The following is an 18,781-nucleotide window of genomic DNA, read 5'->3' on the forward strand; positions in this document are numbered from 1 at the left end:
GAATTTATTATGTGGGCTAACATATGAGATAATGGAGCAATGACTCTTTCTGTGGAGAATTCGCATTAAGACTGGTATATAATAAATGAATGAATGAATGAATGAATGATGTGGAATTTTAAATTAAATTAAAAAAATTATTGCAATTTTAATAATAAGAGAGAAGAAAACAATTAGGGGTGTATTTGAGCCGAGCCATTTGTGAGCGGCCTTCGGCTCAATAAGGGCTCGTTCGTGTTCAAATTTCATGTCAGAATGCAGTCGAACGATCATCGTTTTCAAGCTCGATTAATAAACGAGCCAAGCTTGAGCAGCCGAAAGCTCGGCTCGCTTTGGCTCACGAACACAGCTCGTGAACAAGCTCAGTTGTGAGCTCGTTATATATATATATATATATATATTAAGGTGTATATGTGACTATGTCGTCAATTTAAGTTAAATGAGCTCGTAAGATAAACGAGCCAAGCTTGAACACCACCAAGCTCGCCTCATTAAATCTTTTGAACAACTTGTTTATAGTATCATTTTCAATTTTATTTGTAACAATCATTAATATAACCATTCATAGTGTCATAAACAAGCTTATTTATTGGATTGTTAATAGTATCGAAAAAAATATTTATAGATAGTTACATCACAATGATTATTTTGTTATTATTGTAATTATTTGTTAACTTATTTAATGAAGACTTTAACAAGCTTGAACTCAAACCTTAATGATTCAATAAATAAGCTTAAATTATTCTTTTAATCCTCAAACTAAAATCGAGCTAAGTCACACTTGATAATAATTCATTAAATAAGCTTTAAATGATACTTTACTATATAAAAAAATAGAATATAAAAAAAATAGTCAAGCCTTAATTAAGCTAACGAACCAAGGTTAAGCTTCGAATTTTCTTAACAAGTTGAGCTCGAGCATGAAGTTCGAAATAAGCTCGATTAGAGCTCGAGCTCGGTTAAAATAATAACGAGCCAAGCTTGAACATGAAAAATGAAGCTCGAAGAAAGCTCAGCTCGAGCTCAAGCTCGATTAAATAGTAACGAGCCAAGCTTGAACAAGGCAAAGCTCGGCTCGGCTCAGCTCGTTTACAGCCCTAAAAACAATGTATTATAATAATAATAATAATAATAATTATTATTAAAGTAGGGTGAGTGTGTTGTAGGGGTTATATATAAATCTAAGTTTCTCATTCTATCAGCTTAAGATTTTGAGGTGAATTATACTTGTATAAAAATATTTTTGGGAGTAATAAAAGTTTAATATTAATACTAGATTAAATTCATAATTATATAGAATAAAAAAAATAAAATATTTGACGGTGTTATTCAAAACTTATGATTTATGCTTAAACAAAGATCTTTAAAAATAATCAATGCCATGTTCCTTTCTTACCAATATTTGATAAAGTGATGGATTCTCCCAACAATTAAAGATTCTCTGGAAAGTTCTTGATTTGCTTTTTCTTTTTCTTTTTTTTTTTAACTGTTAAAAAATTTTATTTTAAGGTAGGTGGATTTAGCTTCACCTTTAAGAAAGTGTGGAAAATGATTTTTAGGTGATTAAATAATAATTGTGGTGAAAGGAAGGCAAATGTTTTCATGTATTTCCCTTTGGAAAATTTAAATTTAGGTTTTTTTTACACATATATGTATAAAAAATTAATATATTCTTGTTTATAGTTTCTCTAAAAATGAATACGGAATACCCATTATTATTTAATAATGGACCAAAATAAGGTAAAAAACAGTTTAACTTGCATACATTGATTGATGATTTATTATCCTTTTAATTTTTTTCATTTTAAGTTTTAATTACTAATAAATTAAACTTATTATTATATTTTACCATAAATTAAAATGACACAAGGTAAAAACATTGTATAAAAGGTTTTCTTGAGAATATTAACTTTACTTGTTTGAGAGGTATACATGAAAATAAAAAACTTTACAAAGAGTAAAAGCAATTTTGTGATTTTACAAGATATATAAGTAAAAAAAGAACTAAAAATTATAATTATAATAATAATGTGATCATTTTCCAGTGTATAATAAATCCAAAAGCAATGGAAATCCAATCTAGTAAGTAATGAACCAATACCTATCTGTAAACCAGCTGTTTATACGCTGGAGTTTTTGATCAGTCTCATCCATACGATCTGAATCAGACGGCCCAAAATTGTCCAGATGGCAAATCCATTGCGATCTTACCGGCTACTTCCGGTCAACAACTTCGAGCTGAATCAGGGAATCGCCACCTGGCGTTTGCTTAGGGCTATCTTCCTGGGTCCCACCTTTTGTTTCAAAAGACGGAAATACCCCCTTGTGAGTTCCGGATCCAAATATCGAAACATGGAAACATGGTGGTAATTTAGATCCGACCCGTTAGCCTCATTCATGCGATTATTAATATTTAATAGTAAAACTGCTTAACTCAACGTTTATTTATTTATTTACTTTTGTATATATGTTTTTTCAAAAGTTAAATATTTATATCTAAGTATTACAAGTAACCATCATTTTTTTCATTTTATTTTGTAGAATATTTTTACTTTAATAAACATATGATAGTTACTCTATAGTAATTAACAACCTCTTTATCTATTGATATCAGATCTTTTATATAAAAGATATTTGTAGTTAATGAGAATACGAGATTGAACCCCAAAATTATTTATAAAATGAGAACATAAGTGTTTGTTGAGCTTGTACTAATATTTATATACATTTTGTGATTTTTTTTAACTAAATATATTTATCACCTATTTGTTAAAAAACAATATAGACGGTATATTATGCATTTTGATAATTGATGACAAAACACTATTTATTGAATAAATTTTTTATTTTCATCAATTTTAAGTTACAGTTGCTGCCTCGCAAATCTTTAAAAAAATTACTTAATAAAAGGTAGTTTAAAAGAAGTTATATTTATCAATATATTTTTTATAAAATTTAGTCATAAATTTATTTATTTAATCCAGACTAATATTTACTTTTAAAAATAAATACTTTACCTAAGAGATCTGATATTAATTGGTTAAAAGACCATTAGCATGATACAAAGTCTAAAAAAGTAATTAAGGATTATTCACTTTTACAGCTTGTATAAAAGTGAATAATTGTCCTTCAATCACAAACGGATCTCGGATCCAAAAAATTCAAGATCCGAATCCAATACAAAATATAACCCCAAACAACCGGCCAAAAGAGGAGCGCGTCTTGTGAAAGCCCAGTGTGAAATCTCCGCCGTTGATTGGGCCCCCACAAAGATCCCGAACCTGAGGCTCGGATACCAATCCGAACCTAATGACACCTGGTGACAGCCTGTCATCAACCTCCTCCTCCTTCTTTTCCTCTTTCACGCTCGCTCGTTGTTCTTTCTCCTCTCCTCCTCCTCTCGATCTCTTTTCGCCATTTTTAGGGTTTTGGGACACCCTCCATTGGGAAGCACTTTGTGTTTCTGAAGGGTTCCTTGGATTTAGGACCTCGTCGATCCCTTCCTCGGTTCTATTCTGAGGCCGGTTTCGACGTATTCGGCCTTTGATTTTTGTTCGGGTTTTGAGTTGTTTGGAGGAATGCTGGCTGCCCATGTGAGATATTTTGAGGTGAGGTTGGTCTTTCTGGGTTTTTCTTTTGGTTTTTTTGTTGTTTGATTTGTAAATGATGCTGTTGTGAAATTTCTTTGATTTTTGCGTGGATTTGTGTTTAGTTTGGTGGTTGTTTGTTTTTGAGGCTATGTAATGATGTTTAGTTTTTATTATGGGGTTATTCAAACATGGATTAGTTATTGAATATTTGTTTTTGAAGTTATATAATGATGCTTAGTTTGTTTGCTGTTTCTCTTTCTTAGGCTTTAGTGTGGTGGTTTTTCTAATGGGAATTCGTGATGGAATGTAATTATCTTGGCATATTCGTTACAGGATTGGAAAAAGTTTTGATTTTTTTGCAGAAAGTTGTAATCTTGAGGCTTTGTTTCAATTTTGGCTGTTTGATTGAATTATCTGGAGCTTGTCGTTGCTTGCCTTTTTTTTTTGGTTCATGAAATTGGGTTTCTGAAAGGAATGTGATTGTTGTCATGTGTTAATTAATTCAGTCGTTCTAAAATTGCTGGGTATGTTTTACTTGGAAGGATTCAATACTAGTTATTTGTTTGGCTTTCTGTTGAGGAGGTTCCAATTTGACACTGAAAACTTCAATTAGAAAAGTAAAAGATGTGATGGTGAGGTTAATATCCCCTTGAAGTCATTGTGTTTATCCTCTTAATTATAGTAATATAAAAAAATGATAACTTTTTGTTTACTTGTTTCCTGTTACTTTGTTCTGTTTGTTACACAGCTGCATGATTTTATATATTGTGTGCCTTAGGTATTTCGAGTGGGAAGCCACATCTACACCACTGTGCAGCTCAATTGACATGATTGAATCTTCTTCTTGGACTAATAACCATAGAAGCTTGCCTTGGGGGCGGGGTTCCTACCATCTTAAGGAGATAGTTGTCCTTCCGGTGGTTCCTTTGGGCCATCTTGGTATCGATGCTAGCTAAGAGCATGCGTCGAATCTGTCCTTCGGGTGATGCACCTGATCAGATTCTCTGCCGATGCATTCGGTTTGGTGACAATTGCTCTTGTGTCAATTGCTGCTTTCCTGGGTCTTCTTTGCATCTATAGTTCAATCTACTTTCAGTTATGGATCCGAAGCAGGCATTATCTCCAGCTGAGTTATTTTAATGGACCATGGTTTACTCGCATTGTGCTAATCCTAGTAGCAATCTGGTGGGGTTTTGGGGAAATTGTGAGACTAACTCTGCTGAAAGGGGATGAAAGGCTCTTCACTTCTATAAGATGTCAGAAGGATATTTGCAAGTTTTACATCATCTCGAATCTAGGGTTTGCGGAACCATGCATGTTCCTCATGATCACATTCCTCATACATGCCTCATTGCAAAAGCGGGAATCTGGTACTCTGAGCCCCCGATGGAACAGAAAGACAGTCAGTTATGTCCTATTCTGCTCTCTTCCAGTCTTCATCATGCAACTTTGCATTGTAGTAATCGGTCCTAGGTTCACGGTGCAGAATGGTAACCTCAAAACTATGGTGGCAAAGTTTGTTTTAAGCAGCTCCATGAACGAGCAAGTCAGTGTATGCACCTATCCATTGGGAAGCATCGTGATTCTTGGTCTTTTTTACACCATTCTTGTGTTCTATATTAGTTGTGTTGGAGCCAAGGTGGTATCACTCGTCATCAACAAAGGGCTGCAGCGAAGGATATACTTGCTGATAGTATCAGTCATGGTTCTCCTTCCCATGAGAGTGTTACTTCTTGCATCCTCTGTTCTGCCCCGCAAAGGACACCTGTTCTTCGAGTCCCTGATATTCACATCCTTTCTCGCTGTGTTGCTCTGCGTCCTGATTGGAATTTCTATGCTAGTCTATTTCCCAATTTCCGATTCATTGGCATTGGGAGACCTTGGAAATGTTGGACTTGAAGACATGCCATATGATGATTACTTCAGGGATGGTAATGGTGGCGCGCCTCTTGTCGCCCATCAAAACCACCAAGTGACCTGGAGGAACAACCCGGACTCATTTACAAAGCATGTTTCTATATCCTTCCATCCATCGATAAAGGATGAGCCTTTGGCATCAGGCAGTGAAGATTTCAACTCTGTCCCTATGAAATAGTGCACACATATTATGGCTTCTCTCATTTGCTTCCCAATTCTGTGTCAACCTGTGTCTGTTTTCAACAAAGTGAAAATTTTCCAATTCTAAGCAAGTTTTACTCTTTTGCAATTTCTTGAATGTGATCTCAATTGTGTGATAATAGGAATGAAAAGTAGTCACCAAAATTAATAATGTTGTCATGATATATTCCATGTGATTGTTGAAAGTCCTCTGCAGGAAAACAGAGGTTAAAAAAGCTTCCTGCATGAGCTGAGCTGTTGTCATACTTTTACTTTAGCATTCATTCTTTTATTGACTTTGTCTACATCTTGCATGATTGTCACCAAAAAAAAAAAAAAATCACTTCAGTTTTGGTTTTGATGTTCATGATCTTTGAAGGGGTATATGTAAACTCAAATATCACAGGAAGAGAACGAGAAATTATTATTGTATAGAGATTTTTCTTTGATGTTCTTTCAAGCTCCAAAAATTATTGTTTAGAGATTTTTCTTTTTCATTCTCAAAAAATGACAAAGATAACCAAGTCCTTGGAAGAGAAGGAGAAATTTTCTGACAAACAAACATCACAAATTGACACCGAAAATGACGTGATTTTAATCATTCATGTGCCTTTGTTTTGATCAGGTACACTATTCATATTCATACAAATTTAAAATTCTTAATATACATATTATATGTACATGTACTTTCTTTCTGCAACTTGATAACGCCGAAAAACTATGAGTGTGTTTTTTTTTAAAATTAATTAAAATTAACTTTTTCTATTAAAAAAAACGTCAAATTGAATTTAATATTTTAAAAATACTTAAAAATCACTGGCAATCACTTACTACCCGTAGTGCTTACAAAGAATAAAATTTTAAACTAAAAAATTGAACCCGCCTGATCATCAATTATCATTTTTGTGGATTAATTATTAATTTTAGATATTGTCATTTGCATAGTGAATAATTTTTTTTTTTTATAAAATATGAACAAATCATGTGACCGGATATGTCTGTAATGAACTTACATTTTGGTTGATGTGAGTCACTGATATATTTTTTTATTAAAAAAAAAAATCACACCCACTAAAGCTCCCAAGTTAAAGAAAAAAGTAATGTTGTCAAACTCGGACCGGCCTCATAGCCGATTCCGGTTCCGTCGGCGGTTCGATCGGAAAAACCGAAAGCCAGCCATGAGACCCGGTCCGCTACCTCCTTTGACTCGGTGTTGATATAACTCGGCCAAAAACCGGTGACCCGGCAGGTCAACCCGGAATTGGTTAACCCGGCGGATCTACGGGTTAAAAAAATAAAATTAAAAAGAAAAAAATGCTATGATGAGAAGAAGTGAGAAAGAGTGTTGGCGGTGACGGTGAGCATGAGAAGAAATGAGGAGCTGGAGAAGGCGAAGAACATGATAGGCGTGGAGAATGGAGATGAGAAGAAAGCGAAGAGTGATTTTTTTCTTTTTCGTTTTTGTGAGTCAGAGAGAGAGAGAGAGAGAGAGAGAGAGTGGGGGGTATTTTCATTTCTTTGGTTAGTCCCGAGAGAGGAGCGGTGAGAGTTTTTTTTTTAAATATATTTTATTTTATTTCAAATATTGTATATAAATCTAAAACTTATATTAAATTTAATTGTATTTTAAATATTTTTAAAATTAAAAAAATATGTAAAATAAAAATTTTAAATATTATGTTTAATTAATTGTGTTTTTTAATTATTAAAATATAAGTTATAATTTTTTTATATTATTAATTATTATAATATATATTTTTAATATTTTATTATTGATCACTGATTTAACTCTGGTTCAACTGGTCGAACCTATCAACACTGACCCTGGACTTGGCGGGTCGATCAGCCCAGGGTCGACTACTTGGAAAAAAACTAAAAGATTCTATCGAAACAGTGAAATGAAAAACGAAGAGTTCTTATCATCCCGTGCATAAGAAGAAAGTGTCGCAATAGCCATCACTATATCCCTAGCCACTGGCTAGTCATTAAGAAGGAATCTCCCTCCTTCTCTTTGGGATTTTGTTTTTCAGTATATTTTGGTCTTTGTCTCTGTAATTATCAGTACCTACTCATTTCTAATGAGTGCTTTTAGTATTATTCTCTCTATAAGCTCATTTATTGATGGTCTTCTATTTTAGGCCTTATTGTACTCTTTTATCACTTTTAATTTAAGTGTTTTATACATCTTTTTAAAAAGATAAAAAAATGAAACGATTACCAATAAGTCTATTTACCATCATAAATCAATTAAAATTAATTTTTTTTAAAAAAAATAGTTTCACATTTTTCTACAAATTTTGAAAAACTCCAAAAAAACTATTAATAAAAGTTTAAAATATCAAGGATCTTAAGGTAGTCATGAACATTTATTTATATCATCAATCATCATTCATCATGTTCTATCCCATCCGACCCGATAAGGACGGATCGGATTCGGATTCGGATTGAGTGATTCCAGAATCCGACCCGCTATGGGAAAGCTATGCAAAGCTACTGTCGAGAGACTCATGAGTCTTCTTCTCCTTCGAGTTTGCCCATCGCTTCTCTGAAGATCCAATGGATTCAACGAACCTCTCCGCCCTCCCCGAGGACGCCGCCGACGAAGACCCACAGAGCCTCCCTTCAGCCTTCTCGCCGGCGTCCATCCCTCCCCGCCCGGCGTCTCAGTGAGCCCTTACTCACATCTCTTCTCATCATTTCTTCTTTTCAATCGCCTGAAGTGATTTCCGTGATTGATCAGCTGTTTTCCTTGTGATTGTTGGTTTTCTATAGTGATCTTATTATTATTCGAATAGTTTGATCGTGATCGGGTTTGATGGATGAAGTATTCAGCTTTTGATTTTGTGGGGGAAATGCTTTTCGTTTTTTGTGTTGAATTTTAGATTATTTCGTTATCTCAATTGCGTTGGGTTTATGGTGAATTTTTTTTTCCTTTTATTTTTTTGATTAAAGATCTCACAAGGTTTTTTATCAGTCAGATGAAAATTGATCTTTTAGCTTAATGACTTGCATTTTTTGGAAGCCAAGTACTGATGTGTCTGTTCATGAGGAATGAATGGATCATGTTACTGGTATTGTACTTCTTGTATGCATTAATTTGCGGATTTATTTGCATCAAAAGCCAAGGTGATCTGGAAAATTTGAAGTTCTTCATCCATCTTGAAAGTTGATATCTTTACATTTTCTTGTTATGTAAACTATAATTCCATGAAGTTATCCTGTTGGGGTCAAAAGGGCAAAAAAATTTGCATGAAAGTTTATGGCTTGGCACAACCCCTAGCATGTTGAGTCTCTTAAACACATACTTCTGAAAGTTTATGGCTTGGCACAACCCCTAGCATGAAAGTTTATGGTGAAGATATATTAATTAAAGATAAAATGCTTTTTAAAGGGGTCAAATGCACATAGTTGTTCAATACTAGTTTGCCTATATTGATTTCTGCATATTGGTGCCCTATCTTTTGCCTTTTATCATTGCTTATAATATTTTTAAATGAATGTGTAGCAAAATTTAGATGACATTGTGGAATGTGCTAGTGGGATTGAGAATATCATTGGTGTCTATAAGATTTGTTGCGATGATTATGATATGGTTCATTAGCTTCCTTTCTCAATGTAGATGATATTTGTAAAAATAAAAGAAATTTCTGGACCAGTCAGTCCAGGCTCATAAAAATCTTTTTACATTAAGAAGCATTGATTGCATGTTTGGTACAAGAAAGCAAGTTCCTCATTCTTTAGTGTACATGCAGGACTTCCAGTCAAAAGCATTCACCCTTAGAATGGTCATCCTTTTTTGACAAAGAAGAAGATGTTGCAATTCCTTCTTCAAATGATGTGAGTTGGGTGCTTTTCCTTTTGGGACCATGATTATCAAAGAGGAAAGGTTTAACATCTATGTTATTTTCTTTTAGGTATTTCATATCTACTTAGCTGGATCTGAAGGACCAGTTGTTTTCTGTCTTCATGGAGGTGGTTATTCAGGGTAAGTTGTAATTCTTTATAAGTTGGATGATATATTATATCCTCATGATATGTACTATTGGCAATCACTGCCACATCCTGAATTAGTGTTACTATTAAGTGGTTGCCAAGTTCCTTGACCATTTTATTTTAATGTGTCAACTGTACTTTTCTCTCGTTCTTCATAACCATTGAACTTCACAGTTTATCTATTTCAAATTTCAGATATTCCAGTTAATGTATAACTGCATGTGTGTAATTTTCTGCAGTAGATTCCAATGTTTCAATGCAAACCTGGACTACGCCAACATTTTGTTCAACTAGAATAAGTGGTTCATAATATGGATGGCAGAAAAGCTGATTAGCTTGATATTTTGATGTAATTAAATAGTTGTTTTCATGACATGCAGTTGTATGCTGTAACTGTGTCGGCCTGATCTGGATAAATAAGTGGGATTTTGGAAGTTATCACTCCAGATTTTTGCACCTTTTGTTTCATTCGCTTCATACATTAGAAATCTAAGTCTTGATCTGAGCATCAATAATTTATTTAGAATCTTTGGTTCCCTTTAGTTACATTCTGATTATTTTAGTTTTTTTTTTTTTTAATAAATTCTGTTCAGGCTATCATTTGCGCTGGCGGCAAGTAAGATCAAAGAAAAGGCTCGGGTAGTAGCCATGGACCTGAGAGGGCACGGGAAATCATCCACCAGTAATGATCTAGACTTGTCCATTGAGGTACATAATATCAGTTCTGTGAATTAGTACAAGAGCAATAATTAACTGTAACTTTTTTTTGTAAATTCCTCCTTTGCAATGTGCCAATTGACTATACAAAGATACCTTGATTTAAAACAGTATCATACTCCAGCAGAAAATAATTGATTTGGATTTGCAGACTTTATCCAATGATGTTTTGGCTGTTCTGAAAGCGATTTATGGGGATTCTCCACCTTCCATTATCCTTGTTGGCCACAGGTTTTGTGCCTCTAGCATTTTTCAATAGAAACCTGTCATTATTATTTTGCTTTAATACTTATTTAGTTGAATTTTCAGGTCCTTATATCAATGTATTTTGTAATTTGCTTTGTCACAAGTTGTTAAGGACTTGTTATTGGTATGAATGTCATCAATCAAGCATGTGAAGACAAGTTTAAAATTTTAGTGCGACCTTAGTCTTCCATGAAAACTGGGTTTTACAAAATCTAAGAAGCTTGCCACATACTGTAATTCTTTATTCTTGCGCTATGCTCTTATTATGTAACCTTTATTCTTCTGCAGACTTTTTCTTGCTCTATGCTCTGTCAAGTTTTTTATCATCTGTGGGCATTGTTATGTATGTATATATAGCAAATAGTTCTGACAATTCAAGTATAGCAATTATTCTTCTATTCCAAATACAGTTTAATTTACTTATTTTACCTGAATTGTTTCTGCTTTTGATGTACCTCATGGCAAGTTGTTCTCATAATATTTATCTAGATCAAAGACTCTTATTTTTCATTGATTTTGAAGCATGGGAGGCTCTGTGGCTATACATGCAGCTGCAAAGAGAGTGATCACGAATCTGCAAGGCCTTATTGTTGTTGATGTTGTAGAGGTTCATTTCATAACTTGAAATTTTCATGCTACCATATTAATTTGAAATCTATCTGTGATGTTATCGGATTCATATTCTATTTCTTTATATATATATATATATATGTATATAACAGGGAACAGCCATGGCGTCATTGATCCATATGCAGAAAATTCTATCCAACAGAATGCAATATTTCCCAACCATAGAGAAGGCGGTATGTATTTATGGTGTTTGATTTACAATCAAGTTCGTAATTCTATCTTTTTATATAAGATGTTCCACAAGACTAGGAGAATGTGGTCTCTTTGTAATAATTACTATTAAAGGCATGCTATGACTTTGATGCCCTTGAATAAGTTCTATTTGAGAAAATTCTATCCAACAGAATGCAATGTTTCCCAACCATAGAGAAGGTGGTATGTATTTATCGTGTTTGATTTACAATCAAGTTCATAATTCTATCTTCTTATAATGTCCCACCAGACTAGGAGAATGTGGTCTCTTCGTAATATTAGCATACTACGACTTTGATGCCCTTGAATAAGTTCTTATTGGCTGAGTTTTGAAGAAAATCATAGTATTTACAAGTTTTTGGTCAAGCAACTCTATCTGGCTTGGTAATCATTGCCATGATGCATTGATTTTTAGAAATTTTGCAGATTGAATGGAGCGTCAAAGGTGGCTCATTAAGAAATGTGGACTCTGCTCGTGTATCAGTTCCATCAACGTTGAAATATGATGATTCAAAGAAATGGTGAGCTTAATAGAATCTGGTGATTCTAGCGTACATGCTTGGTTGATCACGTTTAGATTAGAAGACTTCTTTGCTAAGCCTTGTGCGGGTAAATTTTTCCAGTAAGTACCTAAGTTTGACCTTATATCAGTTTGAGCACTAACTTTCAATTTGTATCAAAATGAGCACTAAGTTTTAATTTCATTTCTCCAGCTGGGTAATTTGGGATTTTTGGTGGATTTTTGGTGATGTGGACGTCGGAAAGCTTGCGTAGATGCCCTGGGTCCACGTCATTGACTCACCAACTTAGCCACTTAACCAATGGCTTTTTTGATCCACGTAGGACGTACACGTCAGCTTCTCTCCCATCATTCTTTTTTTTTCCCTCTCTCTCTAGAATACTATAGCCCTGGTGACGTGGACACAGGGAATCCATGCAACCTTTCCGGTGTCCACATCACAAAAAAATCCACCGGAAATCCCCAATTACCCAACTAGAGAAATAAAATTAAAACTCAGTATTCATTTTGATACAAATTGAAAGTTAGTGCTCAAACTGATATAAGCTCAAACTTAGGTACTCACTGGAAAAATTTACCCGCCTATGTGTATTTATAAATAGTTCATGTAGACCAAATGAAATTTTCACACATTCTATTTATGAACTCTTACAGCTACACTTTCCGGATCCCTCTAGAAGAAACAGAAGTATACTGGAAGGGCTGGTTGGTATTGAACTTCCTTTGCCATAGCAAAAGGCATTGTATTGTAGATGTATAGCATTGCTGTGATTATTGGTCTAAAAGACTTCTCATGACATGGAACAGGTATGAAGGCCTTTCTGACAAATTTTTGTCATGCCCAGCACCGAAGCTTTTAATGTTGGCTGGAACAGACAGATTGGACAGGTCTTTTCTGACATGACTAATATATTGAGTGCATTTTCACATTTTTATTTTACTCGCTATTCACCTTTTAATTTGGCTCCTTTATGCCATTGATTTTGCTACCTAAGTACCTTGTGTAATTTATGACTTATTTGCAAAGTTCACTGTAAGAGCAGTGGGTCCAGCTTAGCACCTCACCTTTTATCCAGTTTTTTACTCAGAATAATTAAATAAATTCATCAGCAGATCTTGAACATTTTAGTCAACTAAAATTCTTTGGCTGTTAGATCCTATTAATTACCCAATTTCAATGACTTTGTTCTGGATTTTTAGATGTGAGAATATTGTTGAATTCCGGAGTCAATAGTCATACTGCATTGATTATATGTCTTAGTGAGAAGATTTAAATGCCGAGATAGCTCCTCGTAAAACCATTTCATCATTTTTCTCTCTTTCTCTAGATATATATGGAAATCTCAAAGACCAAATTGTATGGTTTTTTAGTGCAGGTTTGGTTAGTATCAGATTAAAAAATGATCACCAAGATTTTTGTGGGACATGTGTGAGAAATAGAAAACGGTTGTGGCTTAATCCACTATGCTAGAGGGTCTGCATCAGTACCCAACAGTTATTTATATGAATAAATTGTTCTCTGCGCAGAATTTTAACATTTGGTTTACTACCCTAAAGAGATTTACTTTGTTTGCTTTAGTTGCTCAAAAGCTCACTAGGGTGTACACACTACTCCTAAATAATATGTCAGTGCTATTCATTATTGCAAACCATGTCTGGTTTTTTATTGGTTTGGACAAATTTCCATTTAAAAGTGGCATCAAGTGAAATCTAGATTTGCATAATCTCAATTGCATAAACACCTACTAACAAAATTATTTCTTCATTTACACTTCATATTAAGTTTACTTGGTTGAAACTTATAGACACTATTCAATCAATTTCATAAATTAACTATTGTAGAAGCTATGCGAGCGTAAACACATTTTTGAGAAAGTCATTGTACCATTTTCCATACAGATCACTTACAATTGGCCAGATGCAAGGGAAGTTTCAACTAGTGGTTGTCCGCCATACTGGACATGCAATTCAGGTTCACGTTTCTCCCTTTGGTTATTGTTATATTTGATTTGTAATTGTTATTTACTTATGTGTGACCATGTGCAATTCAAGAAATGGCTCAAAGTGATGTGTTCTTTTGGCTTTTGATGTTGTGCTTGTAACACCTAAGATATTATCTCTAGAACAACTAAAATAAGTGCTTTAGTACGATGCATCGAGAATTGCAGGCAATACTCTTGACATTTGTCCAAAGCTCCTGAAAATGATTGTGAATTGTGTACTCTAAAATTCTTTCTTTTTATTAAAAAAAAAATCCTGAAGGAAAGCAATCAGGTTTTCTAACTTATTAGGATGCTATTCATCATCATGAAAAAGTGCCTGAGATTAATTGTGAATATATGCTTGAGCAAACTATGAAGAAGTATTCTGAGGAAAAAATTCTACCGATAACTTGACCTTGTATAATTTCTTGTTTTAGTCTTGCTTAATGGCAAACAACCTTTACTGTTCATATCAGATCAAGCTTTCTGAATTTTCTGCAATAGGTCATTTACAATACCCTTTCTGCAGGAAGATGTCCCAGAGGAATTTGCATCATATGTAATCAACTTCATTTCACGCAACCGAATTGGATCCTGTGGTGTTGAGGTTAGTAATCACCTTCAGTTAAGTTTCATCATCTTTTATTTTGTGTTGGTTCTCTGATCTATGATTGATAAGTTTAAATTGAACTATATATATATATATATATTACTGTCTTTCAGCTAATGATTAAAACCAGTTGGTGTGGTAAAATTTGTACATTCTCTTGTCAAATGTCCTATGAATGATTTTGGTGATACTTGAGGGGTGTTCAATCCAACAACTTATGAATTTAAACAAATCATCTGTGAATGATGCTTCATCCCAACTTAACTTATGCTGCAGATACCAGGCCTCCTTCATCGGTAAAAAAGCAGCAAAAGAGTAACAATTTTCAAGCACTCTAAAGCAATGATGCTAACAAAATCAGAAACTGAGAAGAAGTGAGGGACAATTTGCTGTTCATTGAATCCTGTTTTGTATAGTGAGCATGTTTTGTTCCAAAGTTTTTAGCCCCACAAATGCAAACTGCTTACAAACCAAGGACATGCCTAGCTTGTGGCCTGTGCATTAGAAAACCATAAATTGTCCATGTATTTGAACAGGTGATGCATTTCAATCTTGTCTTCTTTTTTTTTTTTTCACCAAGAAGAGCATTTAGGCCACTGAGAAAGGCTGGGATATGTACAAGCCTCCTCGGAGCAAGTGAGTGAGTGAGGGACCGTGAAATATAAATATGTCTTTATCTATAATTTAAACTTTCATTGTTTACTGATGGGTTTTATCTAACTAGATCAATAGGCCCAGATACCCATAGACCACTTTCTATTTTTTACATATTGAAAAATATCCCGTAAATCCTAAATTTGAGTCTTCAAAATAAATTTCTCGTTTTGCATTTATTTAAAATATAAATATTAGTTACTGAAATTGACAAATCTAGCTCTTCCAAAATAGATAAATAATAAATAAAGCATTATTTCACATACACTGGCAAGTATCACACCCAACAAAGAAGCTTTACAATATATAAATTAAATTCTCATTAACCCTTAAAATAATTTTTTTTTATAAAAATTTTAAATGATTGTTTGTTTTAACTTTAAAAAAAAAAATCATTTGGGTCTTAGAATCGCCTAAGTTTTATCTTTTTCCAATCTCCAATAAAATAAACAATAAATAAATAAATTTATAACTAAAATTAATCAGCAAAAAAATTATGCTTTTGACTCCACGCATAACAGCATAGCCGTGGTAGCTTTTCTCATTATCAAAAATAAATAAATAAAAATAACAACCTAAATTTTAGAATCTACTGATGTTAATAAAAAAAAAACCAACATCTATTAGTTTTAAGTTTTTAACAACTAAACACAAATCCAATATATAATTATATATACGATTTCATAAATTTTATTTTCAATTAAAAAAAATTTTATTTTCAACTAACCTTAGTGTAATTTTCTGAAAGTTTTGTGAAACGCATGGGTAAGACAAGACAATACATGTCGGCCGCTGACTCAAACCATACGTTCACGTTGACTAATTCAGGGCCGCGGCCAAGTCAAACCCATTGACAACGAATCCACCGCCACTAGCGACGGCGCAAAAACCCGTTCATATTTGGCACGTGTCACGTGGGTCTCGTTTTCATTGCTGACGTCATCTCCACTTCTGGAAGTTCTCCCTTTAATTCCTCGCCGATTTTTTCTCATGCCGGCGAGTGGAAAAGGTCATACGGTTTTGTTGACGTGGCGTAGAATACGTTTTCGTCGTTTTTGGAGGAAAGCGAAAACGAACTTCAGGTTATTAAGATTAGTGAACTCATGACTCTTTCTAATCACTTAATTAATTAATCAATCAATCAAATTTTCTGTTACTTTGTTGGGTTAATGTGTTTGATGTTGATGTATTTTTGCTTTTGTTTTATATATATTGTCATATTCAGTTTTATATATTATAATTATTAATAAATTTTTGGTCTATTAGCATTGAATTCTCTGTATAAAGTATTTGTGTTTCGTTGAAAAGATATATTTGAACATTAGTTCACATAAAGTGAAAGTACAAATATGTTAACATTAATTTTATGTTTTATATATTCTCAATATGATTTATCTATATTTTATTAAAAAAAATAACATGTACTGTAATTATGTAATTATGAATCAAATTTATGAATATGTATAGACATAATATTAAACCAAACTTGAGCCAACATTGGTTGACTAGTTAAGTTCAAATTAAAAGAAGTTTATATATATATATATATATATAACATTTTTCTTTAATATGGACTCATAATATTTAAATTTTAAAAATATTTATCGTACCTTTGAATGTTAATCAAATTTGATTTATGTGAAAAAAATCAAATTTGATTCTATCGGTCGTACTCAAACGATCTAAAGAGATAACACTTACAAAACACTCCATTTACTAAGGACAGAGAAATACATCAAAAACTAATGGAGGACTAAATCAAATATTAATAACAAATTATTTATATGAGTATTATCATTTTTTAATATTTTATTTATATTAATAGAAAAAATATATTTAAAAATAAATTTAGTATACATGAACAAAAGTATGATGACCCATAACCGATTTAAAAAAAACAAGAAGTCGAACTTTTAATCTTCAATATAAAAAATAAATTTATTATCATTTAATTATTCTATCGGTTATTTGTGCTATAATAATAATAATAATAATAATAATAATAATAATAATAATAATAATAATAATAATAACGTAAGTTGTGAGTGTGGTGACATAGATTTAGTCATATAGATGGGCAAAAATAAGATGACATTGACACATGGGCAACTTTGGAAGTACCACCTGCTTTTGTATGAATACAGTAAGGCATTTATATAGGCCGGCATAAAATCCATCATCTAATTAATTATCAAAGATACCATTTTTCTTTTTCTAATTAATATATGCGAAGAATGTTAGGCATCATGTATAAGTACTTTATAATGGATAATGGGTGCAATTTTTATTTTAAAAATCATAATTTCTCCATTCAAAGAAACCATGTAATATTTTTGTTCAATAAAACCCTTTAATTTATTCACTTAAATTAAAGACATTTCATATAAATAAAAAATAAAAATGGTAAATAAATACCTCTCTTACATATTAAATTAATTATAACCATAATTTTTTTTGACAAGAATACTACAGGTGCACCAATATAGGTGATTACATCTTTAAAACTTAAGACCCATCAAAATTCAATGCAAGATAAGTATTGCTGGACTCACTAGCGGATTTTGTGGGTAGAGGATATATATATATATATATATATATACATATATATATATATATATATATAATTCAAAAAAATATATAATTTATATATAATTCATATGAAAAATGCTACTTTTTTTTTTTTAAAATTCTACCTCATATTATTTATAATAAATTAAATAAAAATAATAAATTATTGTATTAAATAAATTTGATGTTCAGTGATAATAAATAATATGGTTAGCTAAACATAAATCCTCAAATATTTTTATTTTTAAACATTATATATAGATTTTTTTTATTGAACTTATCAATACATAATTATCAATATTTAGGATATTAATATAAAAATAAAAATAAAATAAAAATAAAATCCTAAAAAATGCAATTGCTATGGCAAAATTTATAAAATAAAAAAACATTGCAGATCTCATGGATTGGTGAGTTTTTTTTTGTTTGATCAATTATCTTCAAGTTTATGTTTTATTTTAAAATTATCTTCTTTTTTTTTCTATTTGTATTATATTTAATTTAATTTTTTTAAATCTTTGTGTGATTATTTGTTGTGTAAAAGTATTTATATTTGTTGAATAATTGTTAGATGTTTATTTCATTATAAAAATTATTGTGAAAAAATGTTATATACTTGCGATTAATTGTTATGAAAATTTTAATTATTCATTAGATTATTTGTTGAATAATTATTGTATTTAATAACTGACTTATATAATAAATATGCTCCGGTTCTCATAATTATAAAATTTTACATTAAATTAAATTATAAAATTAATAGATTATACATATATTAAATAAATAAATAAATATGTTTGTAGCAGGAGTGGGACCACTTCCCCAAATTGATAAGCACTGTTTAACAAGTCTCCCGATTGAGAAATCTTATTCATTAAAAATAGGCGATGAATCGGGGCTCCAAATTCAATTTCAGTAACCTCTTAAAGACCTTTTCCCGCTCTCTTCCTATACTTAACCTTTAAGAACCCTTCTCTTTCTC

At 32.2% G+C, this 18,781-nt stretch overlaps 2 protein-coding genes across 3 annotated transcripts; both read left to right on the forward strand.

Moving 5' to 3' along the window:
* The first annotated feature begins 3,363 nt into the window (after nucleotides 1-3,363).
* On the forward strand, nucleotides 3,364-5,796 carry LOC120270651. 2 transcript variants are annotated; one of them, XM_039277712.1, is made up of 2 exons: nucleotides 3,364-3,613; nucleotides 4,369-5,796. In XM_039277712.1, the coding sequence occupies exon 2, from the start codon at nucleotides 4,576-4,578 to the stop codon at nucleotides 5,683-5,685; it is 1,110 nt and encodes a 369-aa protein (XP_039133646.1). In that variant the 5' UTR covers nucleotides 3,364-3,613; nucleotides 4,369-4,575; the 3' UTR covers nucleotides 5,686-5,796. The 2 variants fall into 2 exon arrangements, with proteins under 2 accessions (XP_039133646.1, XP_039133645.1); XM_039277711.1 differs by having other exon boundaries at nucleotides 3,364-3,608.
* Nucleotides 5,797-8,193: 2,397 nt separating this feature from the next.
* Nucleotides 8,194-15,150, forward strand: LOC120270832 (probable protein phosphatase methylesterase 1). The gene is made up of 13 exons (XM_039277897.1): nucleotides 8,194-8,353; nucleotides 9,440-9,524; nucleotides 9,602-9,672; nucleotides 10,274-10,388; nucleotides 10,549-10,628; nucleotides 11,166-11,250; nucleotides 11,366-11,446; nucleotides 11,892-11,986; nucleotides 12,640-12,690; nucleotides 12,793-12,873; nucleotides 13,885-13,957; nucleotides 14,497-14,574; nucleotides 14,854-15,150. The coding sequence occupies exons 1-13, from the start codon at nucleotides 8,244-8,246 to the stop codon at nucleotides 14,875-14,877; spliced, it is 1,029 nt and encodes a 342-aa protein (XP_039133831.1). The 5' UTR covers nucleotides 8,194-8,243; the 3' UTR covers nucleotides 14,878-15,150.
* Nucleotides 15,151-18,781: the final 3,631 nt, after the last annotated feature.

This window comes from Dioscorea cayenensis, chromosome 10 (assembly GCF_009730915.1).
Source record: "Dioscorea cayenensis subsp. rotundata cultivar TDr96_F1 chromosome 10, TDr96_F1_v2_PseudoChromosome.rev07_lg8_w22 25.fasta, whole genome shotgun sequence".
NCBI lineage: Eukaryota > Viridiplantae > Streptophyta > Magnoliopsida > Dioscoreales > Dioscoreaceae > Dioscorea > Dioscorea cayenensis.

Bases quoted from the DNA above. Each gene is read 5' to 3' on its own strand.
- LOC120270651 (XM_039277712.1), top strand. From the start codon at position 4,576: ATGCACCTGATCAGATTCTCTGCCGATGCATTCGGTTTGGTGACAATT.
- LOC120270832 (XM_039277897.1), top strand. From the start codon at position 8,244: ATGGATTCAACGAACCTCTCCGCCCTCCCCGAGGACGCCGCCGACGAA. The intron at 9,525-9,601 runs GTGAGTTGGGTG...ATTTTCTTTTAG, and splicing joins CAATTCCTTCTTCAAATGAT to GTATTTCATATCTACTTAGC. The intron at 11,251-11,365 runs GTTCATTTCATA...TGTATATAACAG, and splicing joins TTGTTGTTGATGTTGTAGAG to GGAACAGCCATGGCGTCATT.